Source organism: Hyperolius riggenbachi, chromosome 5 (genome assembly GCF_040937935.1).
Source record: "Hyperolius riggenbachi isolate aHypRig1 chromosome 5, aHypRig1.pri, whole genome shotgun sequence".
NCBI lineage: Eukaryota > Metazoa > Chordata > Amphibia > Anura > Hyperoliidae > Hyperolius > Hyperolius riggenbachi.
Genome location: NC_090650.1, coordinates 159,153,316 through 159,168,713, shown reverse-complemented (window position 1 = coordinate 159,168,713; position 15,398 = coordinate 159,153,316). Strand labels below are relative to the sequence as shown.

The 15,398-nt window shown below is 40.8% G+C and overlaps 1 protein-coding gene across 9 annotated transcripts in view; it reads left to right on the top strand.

Annotated features, from left to right (window-relative positions):
• The window catches only part of ELMO1 (engulfment and cell motility 1), an 818,731-nt gene that overhangs the window by 649,755 nt on the left and 153,578 nt on the right, over window positions 1-15,398 (top strand). For all 9 annotated transcript variants that reach the window (XM_068236401.1, XM_068236400.1, XM_068236402.1 and 6 more), the window contains one exon: window positions 8,395-8,558. In XM_068236401.1, coding sequence (XP_068092502.1) covers window positions 8,395-8,558 — 164 coding nt within the window. The remainder of the gene's footprint in view (window positions 1-8,394; window positions 8,559-15,398) is intronic.

Sequence of the window (15,398 nt, the reverse complement as noted above, 5' to 3'; positions counted from 1 at the left end):
CTCTACTGCTGATTCTGTGTCTCTAATACTTTTAGCCACAGCCCATTAACAAGCATGCTGATCAGGTGCTCTGACTGAAGTCAGACTGGATTAGCTGCATGCTTGTTTCAGGTGTGTGATTCCACCACTTCTGCCAGGCAACTGGTATTGTTTAAAAGGAAACATCCATATCCCTCTCAGTTTAGGTTCCCTTCAATAAGGCAAGATCGATGTGTGGTGGTAAGTTTTCTCTTGCCTTATTATCTCCAGCATGATCTTAGTGAATTGAGGCCTATAGTCTTGAGGATGTGATGTTATAACACATATACACTGGATATGCACCTAATTAGATATATCATTTTCATTAATCCAACATAAAAATTAGGAGCCACCTAATTCCCCCTACGTTTGGCTATGTTGCACTATTCAAGTTCCAGTTCCGATAGTAGGTTGCATAAAGATCTATCTCTGTGTAGTGATTAGTCCCCCTGGCAAACAGCACTTCTAGACCAATGTAAAATGTCATTTTGGTCCTCCTGTATGTGCGGGCCCCGGCTGGCTGCTCTCACTCTTGCGGTGGGCGTCCTACAACTGCTTCGCTTAAGTTTGCCGCTATCTGCGGCTTCCGGATAGGGCACTTCCCAGTTAGTGATGTCACTTCCCACAGGCGTCCCTGTGGTTCTTCCTGTGTTCCACCATATAATCTAGTGCTCAATCTCGCTGAACAGGTAGATACAGCTGGCAATGTTCACTGGTGAGCTCAATACCACTGGGTTACACTTAAAGTGACCTTCCAGACTAAAAATCTACTCAGCAGCACTGAAAAGGCTTGGTGTTTCTTTAAGGCTAGGAACACACTTAGCAGAAACGCTAACGTTGCGGAAAACGCAGCGTTTATGCATGCAATGTTAGTCAATGGGACGCATTAAAAATGCATATAAAATGGGGGGGGGGGGGGGGGGAGTGAATGGAGGCTTGAATGGTGGGAACTGGCACTTGCGTGTGGGGGGCATAGGAACTTAAGATACGAGAAAGGTCACATAAAAGACACAGTGCTATAAATTAATATCCATGGTGGAAGGTATGACATTAGAGTGTGAAACAGATCTATAGGGAAGATATATGTTGTGCTGGGGGCACGCCGTTCAGTTTTCTGTTGGATTCTCCTGGTGGATTTGCCTGCGGCATGGAGAGGGGCTATTTGGCGGGTGGGTCTGGGAGGGAGTCTGGCGGAGAGTTGTGTGGTGTGTACTTGGCATTATATTGTAAGCGAGTGATAGATCACTGTGTATAGGGAAAATATGGAGACTATTTTCTTAGATTTTTTTTTTTACTGTACTTGTATGCTATTTATATTTGGAAAAATTTGAAATAAAGATACTTAAAAAAAAAAAATGCATATAAAAAATGCATATGCGTTTTGTATGCGTTTTATAATGTGCATTTTTAAAAACGCTGGTTTTGTTGCATGTTTTTCAAAAACGCATAAAAAAACGCACATAATGAAAGTCAATGGTTATGCGTTTTTTGATGCGTTTTTATATGCGTTTAAGAAAAACAATGTTTTGTGATGTATTTCCGCTTTTTGTTGTCTTCCTAGTGATTTGCACTAAATGCAATAAATAAAAGCATGGAAAACGCATACAAAACTCATGTGTTTTGTATATTGAACCGCAAACGCATTAAAACGTACACAAAACGCATTTGTTGAAACGCAAACGTATAGAAAACGCACGGAAAAATGCAATACAAATGCACAAAGACATATGCATAAAAATGCAGTGTTTCCCCCACTGCTAAGTGTGCACCAAGCCTTACAGTTTCACAACGCTGGGACACACTGAATACAGCTCACCTCCAACGTGTGTCTCCCCGCTCCGATCTCCCTCTTCCATGTCCACATACGTCAGTGAGTAGGTGGGCCAGTCACCATGAGAACAGCTATGCTGATTGCTGGCAGAAAGGAAGTGGAAGAGGGAGATCGGAGCAGGGAGACACGCAATGTGAGCTGTATTCAGCGTGTCCCAGCGCTGTCAGTGTGGTGATTACTAGCTGCAAATAGTGGCAGCTGTAGCTGGATAGGGAGAGCTATCCCAGAACTTACCCTGCCTTTACCAGCGAGTAATTGAACACTATTGATATTACCAGACTGGTAAGATTTACGGAGCTGTGTTACACAGCGAAGGTGTGATGATTTGCTCAGCTGCCTGTGCAGGCAGGCAGCCTTTTGACCATTGTGTAGGTTTGCATGCTGCAGGACTCTGGAAAGAAGAGCTTCTGTCAGTTTTGCAGCTTGTGCTTGCAGAGGAATTTGCATAGGTACGTTGTCATGCAAATTGCCTGGCCACATTCATTGGAGGCGTGTACTATAAGTACTATGTCGTTCCCACAATGCTTCGCTGGTCATAAGGATTTCGTCCTATGTAACACTCCTGGTGGGGTGTCAGCCTTACTCTGTTTGAAGATCAGCTTAGAGTAATTCATGGAAACTGTGCTAGGCAGATTTTCCTAGTGCAGTTAGGATTGTTTATCTGTTTTGTTTGTCTGTTGCGATTGTCCTGTCCCAGTGGTGGTCGATAGGAAGTCGTTCTGATCTCTGTTCTTGGAGCATAGCTGGTGCAGCGGTTGCTACCAGCTATCTCTTCTGTTCTGCCTCTCTGGATCGCGCTAGCCACTTTTCGCTAGTGCTGTGGATCCTATCTCTCGCTTGTCCCTGTTTTCGTGTGTCTGTCTTGTCTGCTACGACCACTTGCTGGAGGCTCGGTGAGGTAACCGTTAAGCAAGCGTTCGCGTCCTCTGTTTCATGTTTGTCTGTCGATGGTTAGTTAGGCGTGCTTGTCTCTATTGTGCTTATCACGTGGAGACCGCGCATAACCGCGTGCACTGTTGCGAATGAGTGCGGTGTTCGCGGTTAGCTAGCGTTTGTTATTTTCCGCATCTTCTCATTGTATTATTTGCTGTGCCTTTGCTACCCTCGTATTCTATTCTGATCTGCCTTGTGTCCCGTCTGGCGATCGCACCTCTCGCGATCGCGTTCCTATTTCATATCTGCTGTTGTGTGTGCGCGGTCGCGGGGTGGCGACTGGATTGGCGCACACACATACAACCTGTCCCTTTGCTCGTTCTCATTCGCAATCGCCTCTCTTGCGATTGCGTTCTGCGCTTCGTACAATTCCTGTCTGGCATTTGTGGAGGTACAGAGGATTGGTTCCTCTGCACTCCCCTGCGCCATCTGTCGACAGGAATTTCCCTCTACAGGTGCGTAGCACCTTTTGCTGGGTGCCTGCAATTACACGCTTGTGGAGGATTTCCGCCGTGTCAGCGCACGCGTTCTGCGCTAATCACGGAGAAAGTTCCACAATCGTTACAGAAGGTCAGCATGGCAACAGGGCGAGGGTGGGGGGAGTTGTACGGACAGGCACAGAGACACTAATCTTAACAGCTGCCGGCCGACACGCAGCTATCTCACCGCTCAGTCTGATTACATGTACTGCAGTGGCTGCTACGCTGGGGGGGAGGGCCTCACAAAAAAAGTGACTAGAGTGTAAGCTGAGACCCCCACATAAACCGAGACCCCCATTTTTGGACCACTTTTTTTGTCTTAAAAAACTCGAGTATATACGGTAAATTAAATAAAAATAAATGAACCCCCTCCTCCCTCCCCTGCCCACCATAGTTACCAAATAAAAAAACTTAGTTACCTTATGGACTCAGCTTAAATTAGTTATTTTTGCAAATGAGGGCTTGTAATTATTGATCTGGTACAAAAAAAAACTATGTTGTTGCCATACATTTTGCACAATTTTGAATTTTTACTTGGTAGCGCACCCAGGCTATGCATAATTTAGGATTAGTTAGCGTTAGGGCCCCTCCTATGGGGGATGACTTCTTCGCAGTGGGAGGGACGAGTACTTAATAAGTTGCATGCAAGCTATTACGGAAACAAACATCCTCCAATGGTAGACCGGTGCATTTTATTTGAATGCTGGGTGTGTATTTTATCCCACTAGTGGGGCTTGCACTCTCAAGCAGGTAGTCATAAGGATGCAATCTGTTTTTAAGTAGTGCTGTTCCTTTCCTCGCCATGTAAATATGCCGCTACTATGCCTGTGCGCATCACTGACAAGCCCTTGTCGGCAGACTTTTTGGGGTCCCAGCACTGGATCCTCTGTGCTTAGGAGGAGGAGGGAAGCCTCTTTAGGATCCATAGGCTTTCCCCTCCCGAGGAAAGTACCCCCAGGGGCATTTTCTTCTCTGCAGGTACACTTAAAAGTTGAAGTATTGCAAATCCCTTCTGTTTTAAGAAGGCAAAATTCCATTCAGCTTTGCTTTTAATAAAGGGCTTTTTGGTCTCTTTTAGCCCTTTAAACATTCCTAGTGGTTCTGAGTCATCATGAGCTGTCTGGGTGTTCCTTTAAACAAAATCTTCTGTTTTGTTCAAAAATCTTTATGGAAGGTATATTGCAATGAAAAATTTCACCAGTTTTCAATCTGCAAAATCAACTAAATGTAAGTAAAGCACTGCTGAAAAGATCTACAAGAAATTAGGTCAGAGCAGGCTGCAGAGAGATGCTTTCATACTGTATTTAGACCGGTAGATTAGACAGAGTATTAATCGACAATAAACAAAAGCTGAAACTGGTAAACAAAATGAGGAAAGGCTTTTAGGCATTTTATTCTGGAAGAAATTGTTGACCTCTTTTAAGCCTGGTTCCAGTCAGTAAGGGGAAAGTCCCGTCATACAGCTTACCGTTTTATTTTGCAGATTTCATAGATGCCAAAGTTTCATTGGCTTCTCACCCTGTGATCACTGTGATCTAATCACAGTGATCACAATTGAAAAGTTGAAAAAAAAAATAAATAAAAAAAAAAGGCTCTGGTCCTCAAGAACCTTCTAGTCCAGAAAAGCTTAAAGGGATACTGTAGGGGGTCGGGGAAAAATGAGTTGAAGTTACCCAGGGCTTCTAATGGTCCCCCACAGGCATCCTGTGCCCGCGCAGCCACTCACCTATGCTCCGGCCCCGCCTCCGGTTCACTTCTGGAATTTCAGACTTTAAAGTCTAAAAATCACTGCACCTGCGTTGCCATGTCCTCAATCCCACTGATGTCACCAGGAGCGTACTGCGCAGACACAAACCATACTGGACCTGCGCAGTACGCTCCTGGTGACATGGGATTGAGGACATGGCAACGCAGGTGCAGTGGTTTTCAGACTTTAAAGTCTGAAATTCCAAAAGTGAACCGGAGGCGGGGCCGGAGCATCGGTGAGCGGCTGCGCAGGCACAGGATGTCTGCGGAGGACCATTAGAAGCCCCGGGTAAGTTCAACTCCTTTTTCCCCGACCCCCCCCCCCCCCCTACAGTATCCCTTTAAGCTTTTCTGGACTAGAAGGTTCTTGAGGACCAGAGCCTTTTTTTTTTCAACTTTTCAATTGTGATCACAATTGACCCCCCTACAGTATCCTTTTAATGAAAAATATGTACTTAACAGAACATTTTTTTTTATTAATGTCCTCCATTATAATACAGCTGATACAAATTGCCCCATCATAGTAATCCACTGGGCTTCTTTATCAAAGTGTGATTGGCATAAGCATCTTTAAAATTCCTACAAGGATTTCTTTACATTTTACAAATTACTAATTTTAGTAGCACCGTTGTTCAATATCATTTTAAATATCAAAACAAAATTACTATAACAAAGCTTGCAAATATTAGTGTTGTTTTAACTGTTTATATACCTCTAGAAAGACAATTTTTTGTTGTCTGCAAGAGTGCAATTTGTATCCATTTTTTTAGAATGTTAAGCTTACAGAACTGTAGATAACCTCTGTTCTTATCTTAATAAATAGACTATTATAAAGAAACAGTAAGAAGTAGGCAGTACTCCTTTTCAGGCTGCAAATGAGATGAAACGAACAGAGGTGTGCAACGCACCCACGGACTTTTACACACCTTGAATAAAAATCAAATGCAACTATGCACTGATCCTTAATCTAAATAACTGAATGCAAACTGATACACATGAACATGAATGCAGCTATCCACAAGTACACTTACATTTTTGTACAGCAGGAGGAAATGGCAGCGCATTCAGACAAAGGCTGCACCCGAATTGACTAGCTGTATAGATGTGCAGAGCCAACATGAGCAGATTACACAACTTGCGTTCAAAACATGCAGCAAAGGAGGACATCGGCTTTAAAAGCAGCCTGTGCACAGATTGTTAAATACTAAACTCTTCCACGACAATGACGTGCCCTCTTTCGAGACAAAAATGAGACATGTACAAAGGACAAAGGGACATGATCTGTGTATGTGGACAAACGGTTTTGCCATCTGTTTAGAATGGGGTGCAGTAAGAGTAGGTAAACTCTGGCCTATCTTACCACAGGAAGTAGTTATGGCAAATTATTTATCTGCATTCAATGAGGGGTTGGATGCTTTTCTTGGATTGAAGGACGTCCACTGTTATTGCTAAGTAATTCCTGGCAGAGTTGAATGAGGCTTGGAGCACACTTGGCAGAATTGCATGTGTTTTTCAGTGTACTGAAAAACGCATGCAATTATGCAAAGTGTACTCCCAGCCGTAGGGATTTTTCTGACTGCCATCAGAATTTTTCCCTTTTTTTAAGGCTAATTGGCCCAAGCCTGTTTTTCGTCCTTCCTCTCTATTAACGGTTATGTGTGAGTGGGTTCTAGACAGTGATCCTTTTTTTTTGTTGTTGTTTCTGATTGAACTTAATGTATGGATTTTTTCAACCAAACTATGTAACTATAATAGAGTAGGAAGGGAGCATAGAGTATAAAAGGGCCCTTTTCCACTGGCAAAAGGGATGCAATTCGACTATCACATCACATCACTTCCACTCCGGTTTGCGTCACTTCCACATCTCCCGATGCAAAAGTGTATAGGAGGAGACAGCGGGCAAATGCAGCCGTGCGAAAATCTGCAGCATGCTGCAGATTCTCTGTTAGCTCTGCATAACCAGCATGCCATGGAAACTGTTCCATTGTCGTGCATTGGTTTTAGTACAGCCGTGATGCGTCTATGTAGCCGCATCGCACCATGTGTAGTGCAAGTCAGCAAGAGCTCCATTTTTTTAGATATGTAAATTTAGCCAAAAAACATTACCATTGTGAGTGTGTTGACTGGGCATCATAAACCATGTTAGCACACCTGCAGCCTGTCAATAGAATGTGTGAGTCTGAGTTTGATAAACTGTAAAAATACCCTGCTTACAGACTTTGAAAGACTGATGCTTGGCTGTTTTAGGGAACTTTTCATATATCTTACTTGCTACGTGATTACTGAGGGTCTCTTTTTTCTAAAGAAATTATATAGAAATTGTCAGGGCAAGTCTTGAGTGCTCTAAATAACTAAGGAATCCTATCACCCTGAAGTGTCATTATGAATGTAAACCACAGTGTATGACCCTGCCCCATTAATGGGCCCTCTCTCCGTATGCTGATATTTAGGTTGTTTTATGCATATATACCTCACCTTGCACAGCCATTGGATTTATTTTGCAAAAACTGTACCATATGTTTTGCTTGTTTTGCCCAACCATTATATGCATCCCCCCCTTCCAGTACTGAAACACAGGTTTCTGGCAAAGTAGGGTCCCTATGTGAACTCATTTTTTGTTAATAATTCTTTGAACTGTGTGAGTTATATATGAGATATATGTATTACAAACAAAATCACAAATTATGCAGACTTGGGGGTTCTTTACTTATTCTCTTTAAGGCCCCCTGCACACTGCAAATCCGATTTGCGATTCTGATTTTCCCTGCATGTTATTAAAACAAAAAGAAAGACGCAGCATGCAGTACCGATTAAAAATCGAAAATCAGAATTGCATGTTAAAATCGACTAAAAAACGCAAATCGGAATTGCATGTAGTGTGCAAGAGGCCTTAGTGTTTTCACTATCCCGTGTTGTAAATTTAAAAAAAATTAATCCGCTTGATGAGTGGTGCTGCCTGTTTGGCCAGTTTCTTTCTGGAGCCCCGTTAGCAAACACATTGTCCATAACATGTATGTAAAGTCTGTATTTAATGAGATGTGCTTATAACATACGTTTTAAACTTAGTCTGTTTCCATTACTGGTAAACACCTTCAGTTTTAATTAGCAAATGGCTGGCCAATTTTAACACCTCCATGTAGTAAGAGGACCAACATATTTTAAATATGAAGTACAAATTGTCTAGGTAAACTATCATACTACATGAAAGTGGTAACATTGCTCAGTGCTTGGCCAATCAAAATTGAAAGTGTGTACCAGGTACTCTGCGTAACAAAATAGTTTCAATTCAGCAAGTCACTTGTGTACATAGTGATAGCTGGCAAGGTTTTCAAAACAGTCCTTCTTGGTTAAATATTGTATTGTTACAACTTCTGTTTCATTCTCTAGGTTATGCAAGTTGTGAGAGAACAGATCATGAGAGCACTTACAAACAAACCAAGTTCCCTGGATCAATTCAAATGTAGACTTCAAAACCTCAGCTATACAGAGATCTTAAAAATACGTCAGTCAGAGAGAATGAACCAGGAGGATTTTCAGTCCCGTCCGATCCTGTAAGTATTTTGCTTCATTGGGTACAAAAACAATATATTTTATTTATTTTATCTTATGTTTGCTATGTTTTGAGGCTTTTGCCTTAAAGGGAACCAGAGATGAACGTTTCACACAAAATAAACATATCAGTTGATAGCTTGTAAAGAATAAATGCTCTACCTGATAATTTTGCCGCTCTGGTGTGCCTTTTTTAGTGTTTTTTATCCATTATTGCTCCAGGAAAAATCAAATATGGCCGCCGGCTCATATCCCTTCTTCTTCCGGGTTATCAGTTGTTCTGGATGTGCTGTCTAGGCTATATGAGACTATGCTGCTATCTAGGCTAAATGCAGCCTTTCATCTATGTGCTTTCATTTTGGTATGATGGACAGCTGCCTGTAGGAAGTCTCTCTCATAGGAATGAAACTGCCGTTATTATCAGTATCTAGTGCACACAGAGCACACAGGGATCATATTACAGCCACAGAGCTTCTCTTTCAGGAGCAGCAGCCTCTCCCATGTCATCACAGCTCTCAGTATGCAAAGCAGGAAATCTAAGCCAGGAGAGGGGAAGGCTTGGGCTTGAAAAGACTACACAGAAGAGTGACTCAGCTATAATGATTCCAGGTCAAACCTCGACTGAATAGTCGGTGGATTCTTATCACAGTTGCTAATAGACTAATTAAGCAGATAACAATGAAACTAAAAGCAGGGTAGGCGTTTACTGTCATGTTCCCACTGATAAATGTAATAAAATACATGAGGGTGCTTCATCTCTGGTTCTCTTTAAAGGAGCACACCATGCAAAATATGTGTCTCTCAACATTATTACTATTGTTTTCCTGTTACAAGCAGACTTGACTGCACAAAGTACCCAAAATGAAACCAGTGGTCCCCTATTTCAGACTCAGCCAAAATAGCTGAGTACCTCTGGTGTGTAGTAAGAGAAGGAAGAGCTGCTAATAGTAATGTAGTGACAGCAAGAGTTGGGGCAACAATGAGAGAGGAATCTGAGACTGGAGCAGTCCTTCTTAAAGTGACACAGTTCTGGAGTTGAGGACACCTCTCCAAATACACCTACATAATTTTTCTTGCAATTTTTACTGCATGTCTTATAGTTGCCGTTTCAGGACCACCCTTAGTAAAATTGATGGACCTTATATGAATGCTGGCTTCTGACACATAGCTTATACCTTCTGGAATGATTGAGAAGTGGGGCTGATTGGCTCTTGATCACTATGCTCACATTAAGGTTTTAAAACAGATGTGATAATCTCCACCTCTATTTAGTGCCCCTGCCCTGCAGTGTACTCAAAAATACTTAAAAAAAAAATCTGCATAATGTTGACATTTTTGCATACAAAACATATGGAATAATCTGTTTCTGAATGTTTTTTTTAACAGTATAAATTTATTGAGCATAACAGGAATAAGCATTACAACAGTGATAACGCTAAGAGACTTACAGTATAGTAACATTACAATATACTGGTGAAATATCCAGTACAGATCGACAGCAAAGGCTAACCCGGATAATCTAAGCCATAAAACAGAAAAACAAAAAACATCAGATTGAGACAAAAAATGTATCAACTGAAATAAATAACTGAAGTGCATTAATATAGACAAGGAGGTGCAAACCTAGATGAATAAAGTAAAAATGCCAGATCAATACATACCTCATCATGGTAGAATAAAGTGAATGGGCTTGATTCACAAAGCGGTGCTAACAGTTAGCACGCTGGTGAAAAGCCCTTTATCATGCCTAAACTCAGTTTAGGCATGATAAGTTTAGGTGTGATAAGTTTAGGTGTGATAAGTTTAGGCATGATAAGTTTAGGTGTGATAAGTTTAGGCATGATAAGTTTAAGCACTAACTGCGTTAGCACCGCAGTGCACAGCTGATCAAAAGTTTTGCGCTAGCAAAGTCTGGTGCACTTCGCATAGAGTTTAATGCCGCTGCTTTGCTTGCGGGACTTTGCACGCTATCTACACTTATCTAAACTTAGCATGCCTAAACTTATCACACCTAAACTTATCACACCTAAACTTATCACGCCTAAACTGGCTTTTCACCAGTGTGGTGCAAAGGTTATCACGCCTAAAGTCTTTTAGGTGTGATAACTGAGTTATCACCGCTTTGTGAATCAGGCCCAATATCTAGTTGTGCACAGGATTCGAGACATTTGCAGTACAAAAGTATTGTAGATAATTAATTAAAACTGTGATAACTGAGAAAAAGTTTAGAAGAAAAGGAAAGGAAGAGAAAAATAAGAAGAAAAGAGAGAGAGGAGAAAGGAGACAAAGAAGAAGAAAGGGAAGGAAACGCCAGGACTGAAGAGTCTATGAAGGAGCATACCGCAATGAGCAATCAGGATATAACACAGTAAAAGGCACAAACCTTATCACTCAGCAAGTTCTAGGGCATGTAATTTAATCCAATCAGTCCAGACTTTGCAGAATTTTTTGAGGCAGTTTTTATTTTGATAGGTAAGTTCGTATAGGGGCAAAACTCTATTAATGGCCACCACCTGTTCAGCTACTGTGTGAGGAGAGGGATTGTTCCACTTACAGGCTATCACCCTTTTAGCATAGTGGTGTGGTGGGGGTGTCTTGGCACCCTAGAGGAAAAGGCACAGGAAACATAACGGGAACCCAATAGTGTAGTATGTCAGTGAGTGATTAATGGAAAAAATAAGTAGGATGCTACTCACAAAGGAGGGTTGCAAGGGGCAACCGACCACAGGAAGCAGGTGGAGACCATAAACCCGATTCCTCTCGGGGTGGTCCTGAAGGGACCTCGATCTGGTCACTCTCTTGAAGGAAAAAGGGGTCAGATGTCCACCGAGGTGGCTACCACTGGTGTTCTGCCACCACCCCTCGGACAGACTATGTACGGGGGTATACTATGCACATTAGAAGGGAAGAGGCGCCCTGGTTGAATAAAAGCGTCTAAAAACAGTTTAAAAATGAAAATGATAACGAGGTGTCTTATCTCAATGACAAAATCTTTGTGGTTAACAAAAGATTTTTATTTAGCACAGGCAAGGCGTTTCGCGGGTCTGAGCCCACTTCATCAGTCCAATAGCAGTGCCTATAACAGCAATTAGACCTCCTCAGTACATAAACACATACATATATATATATATATATATATATATATATATATATATACATACATACATACATATATTGGAAGAGTAAATCAGTGATTAATAATGAAAAATATATATAAAATATCCATATGCTGATGTGCACAATAGCTGTTGGGATTGTGCTACCGATTGCGTATTGTGTGAAACAATATCTAAAATAGATAAAATTAGTGGAAAATAGCACCAGCATCTCTCTGTTGTATCACTAGAGTTTAATGATTTAAATAATTTGAATAAGTAAAGAATAGTAAGAATAGGGTGAAGCAATGAGAGTGAAGCAGTACAATTTAACTGCGATGTAAATATAAGGAATTATATGATCTAAAATTCACACTAAAGTAAATTATATTCAATATGAATTATTATCATTTGAAATGAAGTTATTTTATAGGAAGGGATTATATGATGCTTTCAAGTACACAATATAAGATGTTGAGGATTTGGTACTAAATAATAATGAGGAGATGATGGTAGAGTAAAATTGAATAAAATATATCTTATAAAATATATCGGCATAAAATATACAAAAAAAGTATGTATGTAATGAAGCTGCAGAACTGCGATTACTACAGCAAATTGAAAAAGCTGCAAGTAAAAATGAGGTCATAGCTATGGGCGACTTCAACTTTCCAGACATTGACTGGAGTATTGAGGCTACCCATTCTGGTAAAAGCAGCAGATTTCTGGCAGCACTACAGGACAATTACTTGACTCAAATGGTAACGGAACCAACTAGGGGAAATGCGTTACTGGATCTGATCATTTCTAATAGACCAGATAATGTATCAAATGTGCAGGTTCAAGAACATTTGGGAAATAGTGATCACAACATGATAACGTTTGATCTGGTGACTGATAGGCCACGGGGCAGCGGGACCACTAAAACTATGAATTTTAGAAAAGCAAAGTTCAATCAAATTAGGCAGGCACTAAGTTTGGTGAACTGGGATAATGCAGTACAAGGGGAGGACACTGAATGGAAATGGCAAGCTTTTAAACGTATCCTCAATCAATATTGTAGTATGTATATCCCATATGGAAACAAAATGTCTAGGAATAAAAAAAGGCCTCTATGGATGAATAGAAAGGTTAGAGATAAAATGAAGAGGAAAAAGAATGCCTATAAGGTCCTAAAACAGGAGGGGACCGAGGCTGCAGCTGCACTCAGCAATTATTAGGAGTGCAATAAAAATTGTAAAAAAGAAATTAGGCTGGCAAAGATCGAAGCTGAAAATCAAATCGCTAGGGATATCAAATCTAACCCAAAAATTTTTTACAAGTACATCAACTATAAAAAAAGAAAGGTTGACTGTATAGGACTCCTAAAGGATGAGGGTGGGAACTCAATGGTGGATGACCAAGGTAAGGCGGAGTTATTAAATGCTTTCTTTGCTTCTGTTTTCACAAAGGAAACAGCACTGTTGCAAATTACAGAGGCAGAAGAGTCTCAATCTTCAAACTGTAATATTAAATACCTAACGCAGGAAGAAGTAAAGGCAAGACTAAATAAATTAAAAATAGACAAGGCACCTGGCCCGGATGGCATGCATCCTCGGGTCCTAAGGGAATTAAGTTCAGTTATAGATAAACCCCTTTATCTTATCTTTTGTGACTCTCTATCAACTGGCAGAGTCCCAGTGGATTGGCGTACAGCCCACGTTTTCCCATTATTTAAGAAGGGCAAAAAATCAGATCCAGGAAATTATAGACCTGTAAGCTTAACATCAGTTGTATGCAAACTATTTGAGGGGTTACTAAGAGATACTATACATGACTTCATAGTAGAAAATAATCTTATTTCTCAGCATCAACATGGGTTTACTAAAGACAGGTCCTGTTTGACTAACATGCTCAGCTTTTATGAGGTAGTGAATGCTAATATGGATATTGGGAATGCTGTAGATGTGATATACTTGGACTTTGCTAAGGCCTTCAACACTGTTCCCCACAAAAGTCTGGTGCAAAAGTTGAAGATGCAAGGACTGGGGAAGAGTCTGCGTGCTTGGATAAGGAACGGCTAATGGACAGAAAACAAAGAGTTGTGGTCAATGGATCATACTCAAAATGGGAGACTGTTAGCAGTGGGGTCCCACAGGGGTCTGTACTGGGTCCAGTGCTCTTCAATTTATTTATTAATTATTCAATTTATTTATTTATTAATGACCTAGAGGATGCAGTAGTGAGCAATGTTGCTATTTTTGCAGATGATACAAAATTGTGCAGAATCAACAACTCTCAGGAAGATAGTGTCATATTGCAACAGGATCTGGAAAGGATGGCTATATGGGCACATAAATGGCAGATGAAATTCAATGTTGAAAAATGTAAAGTCATGCATTTTGGTCGTACCAATGGTCTAGCACCATACAAAATAAATGGGAGACAGTTGGGGATATCAAACTTGGAGAAGGACTTAGGAGTACTCATCGGCAACAAGTTAAATAATCGTACTCAATGCCAAGCCGCTGCAGCTAAAGCTAACAAAATTTTGGGATGCATTAAAAGGGAAATAAAAACTCGAGATGCGAGCATAATATTGCCCCTGTTTAACTCTCTAGTAAGGCCACATCTGGAATATGGAATTCAGTTCTGGGCACCACATTACAAAAAAGATATTGCAGTTTTAGAGCAACAAAATTGATACGTGGGATGGAAGGTCTCACTTACCAAGAAAGGTTAGATAAACTGGGTTTATTTAGTCTAGAGAAAAGACGCCTTAGAAGAGATCTAATTAACATGTATAAATACATCAGAGGGCAATATAATAGCTTGGCGGATGAGCTTTTTGTCCCTAGGCCTTCTCAAAGGACTAGAGGACATGATCTGCGCATGGAGGAAAAACGTTTTAGCCACTTATTTAGGAAAGGGTTATTTACAGTAAGAGTGATTAAGATGTGGAATGCATTGCCACAGGAAGTCGTTATGGCAAACTCTATACCTGCATTTAAAGGGGGCTTAGATGCTTTCCTTGGGTTGAATGACATCCATGGCTACAATTACTAGGTAAGGCCTAATGATGTTGATCCAGGGTTTTATCTGATTGCCATCTGGAGTCGGGAAGGAATTTTTCCCTTTTGGGGCCAATTGGACCATGCCTTGTAAGGGTTTTTTCGCCTTCCTCTGGATCAACAGGGATATGTGAGGGAGCAGGCTGGAGTTGTACTTTGTACTGGTTGAACTCGATGTCTTTTTTTCAACCAAAATAAGTATGTAACTATGTAATATATATATCTATATATCTATATATATATATATATATATATATATATATATATATATTTACTTACATACATACATACATACATACACACATACGCATATATATATATATATACACACACACACACACACACACACACACACACACACACACACACACACACACACACACACACACACTGGTTTGCAAAAGTATTCAACCCCTTGACGGTTTCCATATTTTGTCATATTACTGTCACAAACATGAACGCGAAAGACCAATACAAAGTGGTGTACACGCGAGAAGTGAAATGAAACTTATACATGATTCCAAACATTTTTTACAAATAAATAACTGCAAAGTGGGGTGTGCGTAATTATTCAGCCCCCTTTGTTCTGAGCCCATAGACATTGCCTGATGAGTGCTAATGACTAAATAGAGTGCACCTGTGTGTAATCTAATGTCAGAACAAATACAGCTGCTCTGTGACGGCCTCAGAGGTTGTC